The sequence below is a fragment of the Colletotrichum paranaense genome, assembly GCF_030867605.1.
Source record: "Colletotrichum paranaense strain IMI 384185 chromosome Unknown Scaffold_13.1, whole genome shotgun sequence".
Lineage (NCBI taxonomy): Eukaryota > Fungi > Ascomycota > Sordariomycetes > Glomerellales > Glomerellaceae > Colletotrichum > Colletotrichum paranaense.
Window position 1 is genome coordinate 356,787 of NW_026848971.1, and position 18,304 is coordinate 375,090.

At 53.0% G+C, this 18,304-nt stretch overlaps 6 protein-coding genes across 6 annotated transcripts; 2 read left to right on the top strand and 4 right to left on the bottom strand.

Annotated features, from left to right (window-relative positions):
• Nucleotides 1-949: 949 nt before the first annotated feature.
• Nucleotides 950-2,469, top strand: CPAR01_13588 (uncharacterized protein; the record flags this gene model as incomplete). The annotated part of the gene is made up of 2 exons (XM_060497840.1): nt 950-1,288; nt 1,360-2,469. The coding sequence occupies 2 exons, from the start codon at nt 950-952 to the stop codon at nt 2,467-2,469; spliced, it is 1,449 nt and encodes a 482-aa protein (XP_060343308.1).
• Nucleotides 2,470-3,560: 1,091 nt separating this feature from the next.
• Nucleotides 3,561-5,475, top strand: CPAR01_13589 (magnesium and cobalt transporter CorA; the record flags this gene model as incomplete). Its single annotated transcript, XM_060497841.1, has 2 exons — nt 3,561-5,251; nt 5,307-5,475. The coding sequence occupies 2 exons, from the start codon at nt 3,561-3,563 to the stop codon at nt 5,473-5,475; spliced, it is 1,860 nt and encodes a 619-aa protein (XP_060343309.1).
• A 382-nt stretch (nt 5,476-5,857) lies between these two features.
• Nucleotides 5,858-6,629, bottom strand: CPAR01_13590 (uncharacterized protein; the record flags this gene model as incomplete). The annotated part of the gene is made up of 3 exons (XM_060497842.1): nt 5,858-5,893; nt 5,996-6,366; nt 6,533-6,629. The coding sequence occupies 3 exons, from the start codon at nt 6,627-6,629 to the stop codon at nt 5,858-5,860; spliced, it is 504 nt and encodes a 167-aa protein (XP_060343310.1).
• Nucleotides 6,630-7,859: 1,230 nt separating this feature from the next.
• Nucleotides 7,860-8,274, bottom strand: CPAR01_13591 (uncharacterized protein; the record flags this gene model as incomplete). The annotated part of the gene is made up of 2 exons (XM_060497843.1): nt 7,860-8,167; nt 8,238-8,274. 2 exons carry the CDS (start codon nt 8,272-8,274, stop codon nt 7,860-7,862), a joined length of 345 nt encoding a protein of 114 aa, XP_060343311.1.
• A 1,031-nt stretch (nt 8,275-9,305) lies between these two features.
• Nucleotides 9,306-10,788, bottom strand: CPAR01_13592 (CFEM domain-containing protein; the record flags this gene model as incomplete). The annotated part of the gene is made up of 7 exons (XM_060497844.1): nt 9,306-9,537; nt 9,590-9,972; nt 10,037-10,104; nt 10,155-10,191; nt 10,255-10,436; nt 10,496-10,631; nt 10,687-10,788. The coding sequence occupies 7 exons, from the start codon at nt 10,786-10,788 to the stop codon at nt 9,306-9,308; spliced, it is 1,140 nt and encodes a 379-aa protein (XP_060343312.1).
• Nucleotides 10,789-17,166: 6,378 nt separating this feature from the next.
• On the bottom strand, nt 17,167-18,019 carry CPAR01_13593 (ribosomal protein S9/S16; the record flags this gene model as incomplete). The annotated part of the gene is made up of 3 exons (XM_060497845.1): nt 17,167-17,457; nt 17,751-17,822; nt 17,951-18,019. 3 exons carry the CDS (start codon nt 18,017-18,019, stop codon nt 17,167-17,169), a joined length of 432 nt encoding a protein of 143 aa, XP_060343313.1.
• Between the last annotated feature and the right edge of the window lie 285 nt (nt 18,020-18,304).

Sequence of the window (18,304 nt, forward strand, 5' to 3'; positions counted from 1 at the left end):
TTGTCCGGCAAGCGCCGACGAGTGCCCCACCCGGTCGATACTGGAGGGGCCGTGAAGCCCCACCCGGCAGCCGGCAGCCCTCCCATCCAATCGCCGGCTCATTGTGCAGGGGCCAGCAAGCGCGGACCTCTTCTTATTTCTCCTGCGTCCCTGTCACTCTCCGTCTTTCTCGCCCTGGCACACACAAATTCACACCTCAACAGCTCCTTTTTCGTCTCATCTTCCCGCCACGATCCCCGCGCCATCCCTTCAGGATCTGCCGCCTTGCTACACGAGCCGTTTCACGCGCCGGGCCATCCCAACCAACCGGAGGCTCAATTTTCTTTAGCTGCATTTGAACCTTGTGCAGCTACTCTGCCATGTGGTGCATACCACAGAAACTCTCAAGTCCAATCTCCACCGAGTTATCCGTTGAACGAGTGTTCGGACGGTACTCTGTCAGCTTGTCACCAGAAAGACGGGAATGATGCGCAGCAGGGAGGGGGCCTTAGCCGAGGAAGGTTTCCCATATCTCCCCGGGCCCAGGCCGCCAAACGAAACCTCGCTGCAAGAGAGGAATCTCGTGAAACCATGTTCAGACCCTAGCGCTCGCGCTTCTTGGGGGACAGCAAGAAGGGACAAGATTGCATGGGACCGACGGAGGCTTTTGGCGTCAATGGGATGGCGCTTGGATGCTCAGTGACGGATGATGGATGACGGATGACAGGCGACAGATGGGCTGGTCTTCGTCAAGGGCTGAGTATAAGGGTCCATCTGCCGTCCTGTTCTCTCACATGAAGCATTCACCTTCGATACTGCTGCAACGACTTTGGTGATATCGTGGTTTCTTTACGTGTCTTTCCTCTTTCCGTCTTCCTTCGTTTCATTGACAACACACCCTGCTGTGCAGGCTTTCATTCTTTTCCCATACGCTCACTTACTACAGGTTTATCTCTTTTCACTTATCATCATGATTTCTCGAACCGCAACTTTTCTGGCTTACGCCACACTTCTCGTGTCCGCCAGCCCTCTCGCCCTCCAGCGCAGAGCTGTCACGGAGCTCAACGAGGAGGCCACAAAGGAGGCACACCCCCGCGACGACACCGCCACGCGCGCTTTTTCCGACGTCCAGATCAAGACAGCTGACGGCAAGTGTCTCTTCGTCGATAAGTTATCTGGAGACTTCCGGGCGAACCTCACCCCGATCCAGGTAGCTGATTGCGGAGCGACGGACGGCCAGGGTTGGGATGTCATCACTGCTGGAAAGCACAATAATCAGCTCAACTCAATGCTCATCGTCAGCACTCTGGTACGTTTACTCCCTGTAACCCCTTCATGTGGGTTCCCAAAGCGGTAGACGGTACTGATTCATGATTATAGACGCAAGCGTGCTTCAACTTTGATCCCCGTCGCGCGGCGGGTAACCAGGTCAACCTCTTCTCCTGCGGCGGACGCGCAGCAGGCGAGGGCCTGGTGACGGACTCTCAGCTCTTCGCCGTAGACAGCGGAGCGGGGCCCTCGACCTTCCAGCCCAAGAATGAGAAGGGCAAGTGTTTTGCGGTCAAGGGCAAGGTGGTGGACATTGCAGACTGCAACGCCGACGACAAGGCCCAGTCTTTTGCCTTTGGCGGCAAGCCTGGGTTAGTCGGCGGAGGAGCCGGCGCAGGAGGTAACGGAACTGGCAATGGGGCGGATAACGGTGCTCAGCAGCCTGCGCCGACCACGACAGCAGCGGCCGTTGTGACGGGGAAGCCTTCCGCCGGATGCGATGACACCGATGAGACCGTCACCATGACGCTAACGACCACGATCAAGCCCGGCCAGGGCAATGCCCCCGTCGCGACCGCCATACCCGAGGCAACGTCCGCTCCGGCGGTAGCACAGCCCGTCGCCTCCTCAGCCCCAGCCGCGGGAAACGGCCAGAAGGGGAACATCCCCGCCGCGAATCCTACCTCGCCCGTCCCCGTCTCCCGCGCCGGCGGCACTCTGAACCCGACCGCCGCAGCCGAAGCCAACGCCTTCGACGACACGGCCACCCGCGCTTTCACCAAGGTGGCCATCCAGGCGCCCAACGGGCAGTGTCTCTCCATTGACCCTACCGCCGGCGACTTCCGTCAGAACCTCATCCCCGTCGCCGTGGCGGCGTGCGACAAGGCCTCGCCCAACCAGCAGTTTGACGTGATTTCCAAGGGGAAGCACAACGACGGTAAGGATGGGGCGATGCTGATTGTCAGCAGCCTGACCAATGGGTGCGTCAGCACTGACGGGCGGCGGGCAGACGGCGACACGGTCACGCTTTTCTCGTGTGGAGGTCGTGCTGCGGGCGAGGGGCTTACGAATACTGGGCAGCTGGTCAAGGTCTTTGGGGACAGCTTCCTGTGGTCGCCTGTGAATGATGCGGCTACGTGTGTTGTCCCTGGGAGTCAGGGACGTTTGGTCACGGCTGCTTGTAAGGGGGACAATAGTGAGACGTACAAGATTGTTGCTTAGAGGACACGGTATGTTTGTCTAAGTAGCTTTATAGTTGTGTGTAATCTCACTCATGTGGTATACTTCTTTTCTTCGTCGTTGACGACATTTATATTTGGGGTTAGATTACCCGGGCATCTTTATATGGGAAATTGGTCAGGTCGGGAAGTACATGGAATTAGACGATTATCAGCAATGTAAGAGACAGAATAGGGCATGATTCTTCCCAGGTCAAAGTCTGCCAACACCAGTCGGCATTCAAGTTCCGAGATATGGACCACGACCGCTAGCCAAAAGCTTGACATTACTTTCCAGTCTGATGGGTCAAGGCTAGATTCCAGACTGGGTCATCTGGAGGTGATCATTGCAGCAGGGGAAGCTTGACGCGGATAACCGGCACCAGCCGAGAGCTTAATCGCTGTCACCCGCTGTATCGTCCAATAGCGGATGGTGGAAGCAATTAGTGGAGTTGTTACCTGTATTCGTACAATTTCCTGTACTGCCAAGCGACGTCATTAGGGGGTTCATCGTGACTACCGATCCCTAACCTGCCCTGCTTTGCTTTCTCCTGGAGAATGTGCCGAGGAGGTGGTCACTTCGCTTCGCTTCTCTTCTGCCGGCGTCACACAACATCAAACCATCCCACGTTTCTGCAGCCACCAACATCTCTCAGTTCATCCATCCATGTACGGACGCCCATCCATCCATATTCGTCTAGTCTCGCCCTCTAGTCAGCCATCGCAACTCGTCTCGCCCAATTGAGATGCTCGTACTACATCTCACGTACACTGCCAGAGAAAACGACCTTGCTAGATGCGGCTGAAGGACGCCATTCTGCGACGCTCAGTGCTGATTTAACGATTCGACGCCACGACCAACGCGAAACTTGCTATTGTTCCTTTTCTTGTCTCCTCCGTCCGAGCCAAGCTTTACGCCGTTGCGGTTCCTGAACCCCTAGCGTACCAAGCGCCACGCGACAAAAAGCTTCGTTTCTCGAAATATTAATGTCTTGAACTACCTACCAACCGGCCGGCCGATCTCTCCCATCTTCTCTCCACCCCTCATCACCACATCTACTCTGCCTCACCGACCCGGGGACGTGTGCGACCGTCATGTCTCCCGATACCGACTCCTTCGGCGCACCAATGTCCAAGACAATCAGCGAACCCGACGACAACGCGCGCACCGTCCGATTCCCGTCCTTACAAATCGATACCCGCGACCATGCCGCTTCCCCGACCTCGCCTACGGCGCGCGTGCGAGTCGCCGCTCCTAACGATGTCGGCGCACCTCTGACCCGCGCCTCTACCGACCAGAACATATCCCCTATGCGGCGCCGCGCAGGCACCTTCAAGCCGGTAGAAGACTACGGAGACTTTGAGATGTCTCGCCCCGGCTGGCAACCCGGCTCTGAGCCCGGTTTCGATCCCAACAAGTCGGACGGCGGCCACGCTTCCATGCCCGCCCTCCGTGCCGAGTGCGACATCTCCGTCTTCGACTTCAGTCAGGGCAACATGGTTCAACACAAGTTTAGGAACGAAGAGTTTGTCGACTTCCTGCGGAAGCCCCAGGAGCCGTGGGTCCAGAGCCGCTGGATCAACATCAACGGCCTCAGCTGGGACGTCATACAGGCCTGCGGAAAGTACTATAAGCTGCACAAGCTCGCCATCGAGGATATCATGAACACGAGGAACCGCACAAAGGCCGACTGGTACGCCAACCACGCCTTCATCGTCATGACGCTGCAGAAGCTCGTCCTCCTTCTCGACGACGACAGCAGCAGTAGTAGCAGCAGCGACGACGATTCGGACGACGTAGCGAGCGTAAAGACTGCAAAGTCCGGTAAGGGTATGAAGAAGCTGAAGCGCGCCTTTACCATGGGCGGCAAGCCGAGACCAGACCCAGAGACGGGAAGGCAGAGGGCCGGCAGACCGACCATTGTCACGCAGGGCGACGGCAGCGGCTACGGGGCCCAGCTGAACCGCAACATGAGCGAGCTCTCCCAGCTCAAGGAGACAGCCTTTGTCCGCACCCTCCAGCGCTACCACGCCTCGGCCAACGAAGTCCGCACAGAGTACATGGAGCGCCACTCCTCCCTCATGTCGCGCGGCCTCGCCGTCTCCGCCGAGCAGGTCGCCATATTCCTGACCTCGGACAACACAGTCATCTCCTTCTTCGAGATGTCGGCCGAGGACATTGAGCGCCCCATCACCATCCGCCTTGGCGATCCCTCCACCATCCTCCGCCAATCCTGCGACGCTTCTCTCGTCGTCCAGGCTATCATCGACGCCATCATCGACCTCGCCATCCCCCTCACCGCCGTCTACAGCGACGTCATCGGCGACCTCGAGCTCGACGTTCTCACGAGCCCGAGCATCAAGCAGACCCGCAGCCTCTACATCTGCGTCAGCGAGATTAACAAGATGCTCACTTTTCTCAACCCCATCGATAACCTCGTCAACGTCCTGCGCGATCACCGCACCGAGCTGTCACAGGACGAGGCGGCGCGCCAGCTACGCAATCCAGCTAGCGGCGTCATCGTCACGCCGCTCACGCACACGTACCTCGGCGACGTGCTCGATCACTGTGTCATAATCACCGAGTCCATGCAGCAGATCAAGCGGTCCGCCGATAACCTGATTGATCTCATCTTCAACACCATCTCGGCGAACCAGAACGAGAGCATGAAGCAGTTGACCATCATTACCATTATATTCCTGCCCCTGACCTTCTTGACTGGGTACTTTGGACAAAACTTTGAAAAGTTTCCGGATATCCAGAACCCCATGGGCATTCAATTCTTGTACGTTGAGACCACCCCTTTCGCTCCGCAGCTATTGTACTGACCAAGAAAACAGCTGGGTCATTGCCTGCCCTGTAGTCTTTTGCACAATCATCATCATGATGCGCTCCTGGATCTGGGCGTGGCTCGAGTCGTTTTGGCAAAAAAGGAAAATCAGCGCCGAGAGGAAGAAGCAGAATAAGAAGAGGGCGCGAAGGGCAAAGAGGAGGGCCAAAAGGGATTAGGAACCCCGCCCCGGCCACCGCTTTCCTTCGAGTTCGAGGCCTTGGTCGTGACTGTTGGTCTCCTGTCATGCTTGTGTATTGTGATACCCCCTACTTTCTATTTTAGACCCCATTTAGATCTTTCCGCATACCACTGCCCAACAATAGAGCTTCAATTGAGCGGGCTTTTGAGCGTCGCTACGATAATTCGAGATTTCTCCACACGTGAGAAGCGAAAGCGGGCGGGAATTTGGGAGAGCGGTTCGCTTTGGTTTCTTTCTTGGGCTCATATGAGACCAACAGGTAGGCAATGGGGTAAGAGGCATCTCTATTCAACCCTACAAATCTAACCAACTTCGAGTCGTGTATCCCACTTTCATCCGATCATACCAGCATCCCCCCTTCATGCAACAGGTCCACCAGCCTCAGGAAGACCGCACTACATCATCACACTGTATCAGCAAACTCATTCCTCACAACTAACGAAAAGAAGCACACCATGAAATCCAAGGGGCGATAAGAGGGTGGAAAAAAAACTCACGTAATAAACAACCAAGCTCCCACCATCAAAGATCGTCTCCAGCGAAACCGTCTCGCCCTCCTTGGGCGCAACAGTCACATCGCTCCTCGTGTTCCACGCAATCTGCGCCACGGAAGCAGGCTGCCCGACACCGGGCGTCACGGTCGCGTTCGCCCACACGCCCGGGTCGCCCGCCGTCGCGGCGGCGAAGACCTCGACGCCGACCTGTTGGGGCGGGTACGGGCTGCCGTAGCCGACGGCGCCGGCGACCTTGATGACGAGGGAGCCGGAGAAGGGGGAGGCGATGGAGAAGTCTGTGATGTTGGCCGAGGGGGAGGAGCTGCTTTGGGCGCCGTCGAGCACGACTTCTAGGGGGGTTGCGGCGTCGCAGCCTGTTGTAGGGGGGGTGGATTAGTCAGTGGTGTGGTTGGGTGGGATGGGTTGGGGTTGAGGTCATCCCAAGTTTCACCCGCGATCTATCCTTTCGTCTACGGCCGAGCGGGCCGGGAGGTTGGGGTTCGGATGGAAGTATGGGGGGGGGGATGTGTTGTCACGCACGGGAGTAGTCTGCGCGAACGCCCCATGAGCCCTGCGCCACGGCAGCGTGGGCACCGCCGGCGGCGAGCAGAGAGGTCAGAAGAATAGAGGCGTACATGTTTGTCGTGAGAATATCGTGAATATGTATGTCCGTTGGTAAGTCAGGTTTTCCTCGAGTCCACTTGGATACAACAACGGGAATCAATCTCTCTTTTGTACCCGCCCACTCGGGAGTTCATCCCGTCGTTTCGGTACCTTCGGGGGGTGACGATCATGGGTTTAAAAAAAGACCGAAAGCCCTACGATGCTCTGCCAAGCAAACTGATCTAAAGAGGTTTTATTAAGTATGAACTCTATATGCAGATGCCGGTGGACGTTGAGTGGGACCTGAGGAATTGGTCATTCGTCGTTTTGGCGTTGTCCATCCCCCCTCGTATGCAATTTATATTAAGTTGGTCTGCTCACGGCAAACGAGTCAGTGGGTATAAGTGTTGGTCACACCCGACAAAGGGAGGAGAAAAGGAGGAAAGTATCGCTCCTCTTTTCTACTATCAATTCAAAAGGAGAAATAAGTTCGCGACGTGATTACTGAAGTTGAATTGTCAATACTTTTTAGTGTGTGCTTGGTCAAATTTGGTTGTGTCTGTTGGCGGCGGCTCTTGGAGAAGTGCTGTTCGGCTTCCCACTCTTGGGTTCTATGAAAGTTATAACTCCATAAGCCTAATTTTGAACTTTGTCTCTTGAGAGCGAACGGTTCATCTGATTGAAGGCGCTGTAAACTGGATTGAGATTCGATTTGTCTGGCTAGGCAATTGTCTGGGTTAAACCTGGACCCTTGGGTTCTCATGGACTAAATTTCTGTGCAACATATCTACATGTGGACAAAGTGGTTATTTTCTTGTCTTTCTAGCACTCTAGGGGTTCGTGTACGAAAGACAAGGCGAGGAATTCTCAACCATTTGACCTCATATGCCTGCCCCTCGGTCCTTCATAGCCGACCCGGCTATTCTGAAGTATTATAGATGTGTTGAGATCACTAAATGTCCCAAACCAAGCTTCGATCTGAGCCTTCAAAACGGGGTTAACCGGCGGCGAGGTGGTCTTGTTGAAGTTACCGCCCCATAACGACGATTGGCATCTACTTTTCCGATCAATGAATCTGTCGAATCTAATCGCATTGGCAAAACGGAGCTCTTCTGTACTCAATCTTCGTTACAAGAAGTGTAAACTTGAACTCGCAGAGGCGGACGATGTAATGCAAGTAAAGCAGGTACACCAGCTTCCATGCCGACCATATTCGAGGAGTCGAGTGAGATTGTAGAATCTGGCAGCCTTCTAGTTGCTAATTTCATCGCTTCCCACTATCATCCTCCTTCCCCCCATCTGCGACCGAATTCCGGCCAGTATCCTGCCGCTGGTGATGATCACACTGCTGACTCCCAGCGTTCACCTCCCAACTCAAAGCGCTAAACTTCCATTTGCCCCAACCAAGCTGCAGGTCAAAGCTACTATGGAAGCCTCGAATCTGTCGCTCTGGTGGTTCATCTTTAGGATTCTTGACGATTTCCCAATACTCCTCGCTCCCCTCCCTTTCGTCGCATCGACTTTGCGTTGGAGGATTGGGGCTGGATCTCTCCTTGACGGACGGCTTTTCCTCTGATGTCAACAGTCAGTCGAAATGAATCTCTGAATACGATGGAGTAAGAGTGACTTGAGGAAAACATGCCTCGGGTGCTGCGATAAGTGCCTCCCTGCTGTGCCATTTTGATGGTTCTGGCCTTTGCCTTTTGGAGAGAAGTGAAGATAGAGGATGACGAACCCTAGCATGGGCAAACTTCAGCCCCTCTTCTATGGTCTTGGAACTTTGGTGGCGAAGCACCTCAGCTCAGCCTAGACTTTGCTAGCTGAGCGATCGACAACCAAAGGGTCTATGATTGGTTGATGATCATTCGTCAATGAGCATGTCCAGCGCCTCGTCAACTCGTATAGATTTATCCTGATCGGCATCATGTGGGTGAAGACACACCTATTGCTGGGGTTTTATTGACTAACTCTAGCTGTGTATGGAAATGTAAGTATGGTGGTATCTCTACAGGGTTTTCCCGTTATGGAAGAAGATTGAGGTAAAACCCATCCTTATCTGACGAAGGCTCCAGACAGTCGCTCTGGGTATCCCGAGCAGAAGTTGCAGTCTGCAAAACAACTCGTCTGCCTCCCGCTGAGTCTCGACAACACGTCCCCATTGCGTGTTCAAACTGTACTCTCTTTCTCGAGGGTGTACTCAGCCCGCCTAGGTAGCCCTTCATTGCATCCCTGTGTCATGAAGTCGCATGACAATGTGACAAGAGCAGCTTGTCACATAACAACCTCATACATCTCCGGAGCTATCGTAGATAGGCGATATACCGGGAGTTTCGCCGAGGTGGGAAATACACCTCTTATTGAATAATCATCCTCAAACCCTTCATGGGTTCATTCATCCCAGCCCTTCTGGCTTATGACTCCATCACTACTTCTTGAGCCTCCTGATACAGGATCCTTCTGTAACACGACATTATTTTTAGGCGTCTTCGGCGGGTCCCTCTCCATCGGGCTCGCATCGCTGAGGTTATTGAGGTCGATATCGTTGAAGTCTCCGACTAGATGCGCTATCGAGGACTCCTCGTAGGACACGAGTCGCGGTCGTTCATTGGGGTCCGCTGCCGATCGTGAGGCTTGGCTGGCAGAGTGTGAACCCTTTGCTGATCTAGACATTCTAGCTGATCTCGAAGACAGGTGTGTTACTTCGAGGATCTTAGGGAATAGTTTCCTCCAGACTTGACGTGTGCTCGGAAGGCAAGACACGAAGATACCAACACATAGCTCGATGTTGGACCAGAGAGAGCTCTGGAATGAGTCGGCTGCGGTTGCTGTCAGTACTGTGCATAGCTGACGGTGAGTCCCTTGTTTCGGACTTGCCTGTGACGTTGTATGATGTCGCAAAGATGAGAAGGGCCTTGATTCGATAGGCACTAACGGCAGTGAGACTTTGAACTATCAGTCAGCAACATTCTCGCATGTCAGCTTCGTGGTACTCACAAAACTCCTACGCCGAACATCAACATCACGCCCAGCTTCTGTTTGCGCTGCATCCTCAGCGAATAGACTTGAGTTGCTGGAAGTACTAGCATCCATGCATCCAGAGCCACGTTCAATGCGCCATGGCACATGGCAAAGGCGTTCAAGTTGAAGCATTTGCCCTCCATATCTCTTTTCCATCCATGCCAGAAGAAGTGCAAGGGCTGACAAGAGCCGAAAGTACCGGCGATGAAAGCGATCCAAAGAAGAAGGTTGAACAGCTGAGTACACCAAAGTATTCGGCGGAAGGTTTCGTCGGGGAAGATTCGCAGGTATAGAAATAAGATCGAGGCCTTGATAAAGGCTAGGCAGGTCATATAGAGCATACCGAATATGATAAATAGCTGGCACAGTCAGTTTTGCTCCATGAGGTAATCAAGCAAAGATGCATTGATGATGCGGCCTTACCAAAAGAAAATCAGTAATTTGGTTTTCTGACAGTGCCCATATATCTCTCCCTGCACCAGTTTGTTCGGCTACGAAGACGTTAGAGGATACATTTCATTAGTCGGAATCTGAGCTTTACCTAGATATGCTGCTGGCAGGAAAGCTGCTAGTACGGCCTTTGCGATTGTCAGGGAAACTTGTCGAGGGCATGAGAGAGGGTGGATTTCTGCATAACATACATAGGCTATGACGATGGTTGTGTCGTCCCAACCCCAAGGCGACAGCTTTAGAAACTTGTTGACCATTCGCACGATTATGAAAAAGGTTGGTAGGGCGAAAAGAACCGCCCTGAACCACGCCATGACGGTATCCTGCTGAGCAGGGGCAACACCACAGGCAGCCAATGACGAATTGCGTGCCGCTGTAGATATTCGATGAGCCTTAACATCTTCACTAAGGGAACCTGACTCCGTAACCTACCGAGCATCTCCATGACAGTGCAATTTGCCTCGACGCATACCTGCACGTATCCCGCCAAAACGTTATCGTTACACATGCATTTTTGATCCGTTAAGGGGCAGGACGAATGGCCGATCTCCTGGAAGATACATTTGATCTGCATCTGTCAGCACATTCCATCGATAAGGGATGTCAGTGGGAAATAAGCTTACAGCACAGCTGGGGATGCCCTGATACGAGATATCTGACGCGGCGACGAAACTTGCAAGGCCCAGAAAGCAAGCGAGCAGGAAGAAGAGACGGGTAGCAGACATCGTGAAAGGAGCGACTTAGGATGGACGATGATGATGTCCTGCAAGCCTCTCAAACCCAAGCAGGGTCGTCCGCGAATTGACGTCGGAATCTGAAGCCGGAGAGGTTGATCAGGTACTCAAAACTTTGACGAAGGGTCCAAGAAAGTGGTCTTGGCCATGTTGTTGACCAACGTGGGGATATGAGGAGAGAGAAAGGTGGCATGGACGAACCGTAGTGAAGACGTCTTACCATGGGAAGTTCGCCCTACGGCTGTCATTCCGCCTTTCTAGCAAAGACACTAAACTAGTTCTTAGCTAGGCAGTTCCCAAGGGATCCCACGTCGAGGAAGTGGCTAACCTCCTCTTGGGACATCAGAGCGTTGCACCAGCTCGCTGCAGTCGGGAGGCACGGCAGGCAATGAAGGTCTTCCCGGCAGTGGTACGCGGGACGCTGGACCTCGCGTTTTCGGGAGGTGTGTCGACAGTGTCTCGACTAGTTCACTCGGTAAATGCGCGTCAGTTCATATTGGTTTGTCCCTTTTACTAGCAGATGCCAGAGAGGGCGCCACGGCTGAGACCATCGTGAGCCTGGCAAGGATATCACAGCTCGAGATTGGTTGGTCGTGCTCAATGGATGCCGCTAGGGGAAGCCAAGGCTGCTTCCTAGGGCATAGAGCTCGGACGCTCTGGATGGGAGATCGGCGTGGCTAGCATGCAGCCAAAGGTGAGCTAGGCCTTGGCTGTGTGCAGGTCCTCAGGGGCACCTTGACGTTTGCGTCAAGCTGGGAATGTCTGCTCACTTGAGGAATGCCGTTCGCGGTCTCGATCTAACTTGGCATGTGAATCAAGATGCATTAGGGACTTGATGTTGGTGGGATCAATGTTGTCAGACTGGCAGTACTTCGGCGGTTCATTGGATGGCTCGGACGACAATCGCAGTATTGGGCATGACTTTGGATCTCAAAATCCCACGATGTCACACGAGCTGATCCCGCGATGTGATATCTTGTGGTCCGTGTACGACCATGGTCCGGTGTGAAATGTGCAGCATACCAATAGAGAATTAAATGTCTTACTGCATGAGCTAAAATTCCCAGGTTTCCGGGACAGTATGATCGTTCCGTTCCACATTCCTGTACAACCTGACCAAGACCTCAGGAAGCGTTGGAAATGCAACTTACTCTTCATGTTGCCGTTACCCAGTCTTGCCGGTGCCTTTTGGCAACGAGAAGGCATGCAAATAAATCGATCCAAAGTCAATGAACACATGGCGTGGCTTATCTAGACAATTAGACCAGCCATTGACTTTCCGTTTCTGGTTCAGCATCCGAGAAAACACTTAAGCGAGGAAGCCACGCAGCTCCAGATTCCCGGGTTTTCCTGAGCAAGCCAAAATCATCATCCCTCCTTAGCCGGCGAACTAGAATCCCCACAAGGCCACAGGATCATCAAAGGGCTTTTCGCGGGCTAACACTTCGCTTTCACGCATCATTGATACTACAGCGTCCAGGCTCGCTTCCTTTGTTCCACCGACGTAACAAGCGTCAACGTCGCTTAGAAATCGAGCCCTAAAGAGGCGAATAATTCAAGCGGAAAGTCCCCTCCGAAGTGCAACTCCGACTGTTACCAAACCCTTGACCGTTTTCTTCTGTAGTTGAGTGGAGTTTCTGTATGGATTTACCACGCGAACTTTTTACATCCATTCGGGGCAAGGTCCGAGAAGCCAGCAGTGAGGTGACTACTAACTCGGAGAGGCAAGCTCGAGGTGTCGAAAACCTTTCATAAATATGTGGAGCCGCCTATCTATTTTTGATTGTTATGAGAATTGGAAATGGCCTGGACAAGGAATGTAACCCAGCCTAGTGATATTAGTTGACTTGTCTGCTCCCGTCCACGGTCCGGCCATTGAACGGGCCTGTGTCTGACCCGAAAGTGGGTCCATCGGGCCCGATGTCTCGGGTGACTGCGAGTCGGATGAAGCGAGCCGCCGGTTGTGATATCTACAACGGCTGCCATATATCAGCCTGAATGGACTGAACGGGAATTTATTCGAGCTGAATTTGGTCTAAACCTCTCAAGTACACAAACTTAGATCTAACATCGAGTCACGATCTTCGGAACCATGGGAGTAGACTAAGACGATGCAAGTTGTGAGCAACCCAGATTGCACGGCAGCCTCGGTGAAGTCTGAGGCATGGAATCCATGATTGAATAAGCGGCTTCTTTTCTTTTCCTTTTTGTGATTCATCGCATGTTCATCTTCAGTCCATCCGCTTGGGCCTTGTCAGAGCTGCTCTTCCGGCACCCAGCAGCTGAACTCATTCTGACCGAACGAGGCAGACCGCTACACCAAGCCAATACTGTTCTGTTCAACTCTCAAGATCATCCATGATGACATCGAATGCTTCGAACTCGGGCTCGGCATGTTTCTCGGCCAATGTGGGAGCCGAAACGGTACACTTGTTTTCTGCTGTGGCCGGGAAACCCTCACAGAGATGGGTTTATCTCCTCGGTGGCCGCGCACTGCGAGGTGGTCACGACAACCGCCCGGCTCCCTCAGATTGCAGCAAACTTACCACCTGTTTGACCTGATGACACTGAGATCGGCGGGGTTACTGGGAGAATCGTCCGGACTGGCACAAGACGCGCCCCAATGAATATTGGATGCTGTCGACCTGACAACAGAAGACTCAACAATCCTGCCTATAGACTACTATATAAGGTTCTGAGAGGAAGCTGTAGACAGAAGAGATTCGTCTCTATTGGTCTTGCATGAACAAATTTAACGAACGATGTCAGAAGCACTGTTTACCGATTACGAAGGCCGGACCTTCAGTCGCTCCATCTTATTTCTGGCCATCTACGCCTACGTTTCTCTGGGCCTACTGATGCTCGTCGCACAGAGGCTTGCCCGGCCAGGGAGGTTCACAAAGATACCCTCTCGTCAGCCAGTAAGGTCGACCAGGTCTGGCAGAGGACTAGGCGAAAATGCCCTTCTTCCATCCAAAGCTTCACCTTCGCAACAAAGAGTTCCGTGTAAGTCGTTAACGCTGTCGCTGTCGCTATGAGGCTATCGACCTGTCGACTAGGCTGACTTCCGTGATGTCACACACAGTCGGTAAACAGCTCTAGAGTGACTTCAGACATAGCTGTTCTACTCAATTCTGGAGACGCCGGACTGGAAAGTCACCAGCACCCCGATCCATACAACGCTACGAGGCGAGCGTCACCGGGAAGAACATTCGATGCATCATCGTTCATCTTTGCTCTGGCGTCTTCATGAGAGAAGATTCTTGTTTGAAGCCTGAAGGACTCTCCATTATCGCAGCGAATGCATCACTGCCGACAGCTCTGACAACACGACGTTGATAGACAGGATGTTGACCACACCGTGCCGACCCCACACATGCAGCATCAATGCAGAAAATCGAAAAGAATCGACCTCCGAAAGCAGCCGATTGGCCTCAAGTGATCTCTAAGAGCCAGAGATATCATGCTGCAGCGCATCATGGCTGACAGACATGATCCTGAAGACCCTTTTTGGCAGGCATCTGGACTCAGAGGCAAGTCGGCCGATCAGAATCAAGACACTAACGTTGAACACAACCGAAGCCACTTCCCCGTAGATTTCTCCGCTGCTGGAGAGGTTGAGATTTCACTATACCACTCTCTGCTCGAAGTTGAGTATAAGGCGATGAAGCAGGCTGAATGAAGGACGCAGGCTACGGGTCACAGGCGTTTACTTTGTTCTGGTGTCTCATACAACGGGAAAAACCCTCATGGGAGGAGGCAGAAAAACGATGATGTCTACAAGAACAGTCCAGATTGGGTGCGATGTCGTCGTGAATCTTTACTTTGCTTGAGTCTATGCTTGAGTCTCGGTCGGATCGTTGTGACCAAGACAGAAAAGTCGAAATTCTCCAACTCCAAGTCAGCTCAGCACCGTTAAACTTTGAGGCAGTTGAGGCTTGCAAAAGTTTGAAACGAACAACAGCAACAACAATGGTAAACAAGCAAGGATACCGACAAAGCAAGGCAATGAACACTTTCAAACATGTCAACATGCAAAAATGACAAAAGAGAATATTCCCAGGTGGATTTTAACCACTGCTTCTCCCCGAGGTGGGCTCGAACCACCAACCTCCAGATTAACAGTCTGACGCGCTAGCCAATTGTGCCATCGGGGATTAGCTCGAACTGAGCTGTTGGGCTGTTGTTGCAGGGAGCGGCGAGTTGAGTGCCTAACTTGGTCTTCTAGAAGGCGAGCCAGTTGTGCGTTGTTTCAAGCCCTAGAGGGCGGGTCTGAAATGCGCGGATCTTCGAGGAATCGGTGTCATGGTGCGAAGGGGCCGGGAATGGTGATTGGTGGTGACTCAATTTGTTGACCCACGTGGTGGGTGAGATTCACGCAGGTGCATGGTGGCTCGAACGGGCTCGGTTTGGGGAACGAATCCGACTTTGTGTTCTAAGAGCATGGTCGGATTGTCAAAGAGATGTATTCGGAAAGAGTATGAGTAAATACGGCCACAATATTTGGTATTTTTCCAACTCTCGGGGATCGAATTGCTGAGGGGCATAGAATGAACAAACGATGTGTGGTTCCCCAAACTTTCATCTTGTCTTATTGTAAGTTGCAGTGTGGACAGCTGATGCTGGCTCTTCATTGGGGGAAGTTTATTGATTTACTTTACAGGGTGTCATGTCTCACGGTGAGCTTCATGAGAATCATGAAAAACACATTATTGCTATATGTAATAGATAGACTCTTAGAGTACAGAAATGTCCTTAGGAAGTAAGTTTATAACTGCTAAGACCTCAATGGTCTTGCGACAATCCGTCTTGTCAATTAAAGGCAAAAACGCTTGTGAGCTTCAGGCGCACTTGAGGCATGCAAGCCACACCAAAACGCCCGTCTCAAGATCACCACCATACCAAGAGGCAGTCCCCATGGTATAAAATCCAAAACCACACACTCAATCCCCACATCTTACGAGTAGTCACTTCACTGTAAAGGCTGCGAGCGTCTAACCGATGCACTCAGTGGACCAAAGCCCCCCATTTTCTCGCAAACCACCACCACCCTTGTCCTCAAGGTGGGGGGCAATCTGACGATGTCCTTGCTCTAGGGCTTCAAGCCCAGGAGTTTGCAACAAATCAGCTGGTCGGTTAGCTCAGTTGGTTAGAGCGTGGTACTAATATCTCATCAGAGATGTCGAGTAATGCCAAGGCCGGGAGTTCAAGCCTCCCACTGATCACTAGCTTTTGCCCCTGATGACGAGAACCTCGAGAGATACTCTTTTTGTGTCACTGGTGACTGCCCACTCGTTTCCTGTTCTGGGCGAAGGTGTATGTGCGGCCAGTGTTTATGCAACCTTGTCGGGCGGACGTGACTGAGCAGATAACAAGGCTGAAGAGTTGACTCACGCGAAGGACTCAGGGACCGGGCCGTGGCTGAAGGCGAGCAATCAGGGACAGATGAGCTTCGCTTTGTATCACACTTCGAAGCCCCGCCTACGGAGGACTATGACTAGCCATCCAGGGGATGCTGGAGAAGTGATATGAGATAGCAGCCGGGCTTAAGACAGGTGCCAGAACTTGAATGGCATAAAGACAGGAGGTAGGATTGAAGTGAGTCAACTTGAACGTGTAGGGAATGGTCTCGACCGATGCACTCTTTAGTTGCCCGGTGAGGTGGAATGCGCGCAAAGAAGGTCGCGGGGTAAGAGGACACTTTGCGACTGATTCCGAGTGAGTACGCGGCAGGAGAGCGAGGCCGAGGAAGCTGGCCCGCAAGGTTTCAGTGAGCATAGAACACCATATAGACACGACCGGCATCGAGGGGGTTCCTGAGAACGTAGGGATATTGTTGAATGTCATCGTTGGAGAACCATCATACCCTTGCGTGATGGACACAACCGTTCCCAGCCATACCATAGAGTGCAACGAAAGGAGGATTAGAAGGAAGTGAAATTAAAAAGAAACACGGCACACGCATAGCTCGAGCCCAGAACGCCGTGTCATGAAGTTTCAATGTTTCATTTGCCTGCCTGACCCTTTACAAACCAAGCCAAGCAGCGATACCGCGAGGCATGCCATGCAATGTGCATCGACCCGGAAATCGAATGCTCTCTCTGGCCGTCCATCCCTTTTCGAAAGTCTTTATTTCCTTTGAAAGACGAACGAGAAAGGGAGAGGAACGGAACCAGATCCTTTTGATCCACGTTTGACTCCCCCGTAAAACAGTAACTGCCAAATTTTTCGCGGGAAACACCAAAAGCTGACCGGACCCGGGAAACCACGACAGTTTCCTTCCCTAGGTTTTTGTTGACTGCCGCATAAATTCCCCCAAATTCCCCAGGCTGTTCCACACCTTCTCCCAGAAAACAGAAAGAGTACCGTTTAACGGTAAGACTTCTGGAATCTGGAGCGGGCACCCTTACCACCGAACTTCTTGGGCTCGCACCGGCGGTTGTCGGCGACGAGGAGGGTACGGTCGAACTGGACGAGGGCCTGCTTGAGCATGTTCTTGGAGTGCTCGTCGACGAACTTCTGGTAGTAGGCAACGACGGACTTGGCAATGGCCTGACGGATGGCGTAGATCTGGGAAGTGTGACCACCACCGGTGACGCGAACGCGGATGTCGATGTTGGCGAACTTGTCGAGGCCAAGGACGAGGAGGGGCTCGTAGACCTGTGGTGCGGGAGACGGGTTAGTTTCTTTCTCGTTCGGGCTCATGAGGTTTTGATATTGCGAGTTTCTCGTTTAGACCCTGGCCGCTTGTCTTCCTCGAACCGATTTCGCGAATTGGCAAGCAAAGGGTGAGCGCTACGTTGCGCACAACTCTTCGCATCCGTAAACAGAGCGCAGCATCGCAACGCTCGCCCTATGCGTCCCTTCCCTCAATGCCGTGGGTTCTATTCCAGATTTCCATCTCTTGCCGACCAAGTCTCTATCGGAGTTTCGCGCGGGATAAATAATCGTACCTTGAAGCGGAGGATCTCAGGCTGGACAAGCGAGAGGGGCTTGCCGTTGACCTTGACGAGGCCCTTGCCAGCCTAATCGCAAAAACACAGTCAGCCTTCCATATTTTCCAAGTATCCAAACATCAACGCCCCTCCTTCGCCAAATCTTCAATCGGAGCTGCTCTCTTGCTTCGGGGAGGAGGAATTTATCGTTATCGTACCTTGCACTGGGCAACGGCGGTGGCGGTTCTCTTCTTGCCGAAGCACTGGACGGTCTGGGTGGACGACATGGTTGCTGCGGGATGGAGGGGGGGACTGTTAGGAAATTCGCAACGCGATCGTGAGGCAGGCGTCTATGGTGCTTTGGGAGACAGACTCAGACCGAAATTTTGCGAGTTGGATTTCAGTAAGGGTTGTGCCCTTTCTGCTGGGGGTTTGGGCCCGTTTAGTGGCTGGTGCGACCGATGATTCTCCGGGTGGGGAGGGTGAAGCACGTGATGTGGAATTGGTACTCGATTGTGGAAGTCGCTTAGTGTGGGCCCTCTGTGGCACAGCCGAGCCCGCGGGCAGCTTTG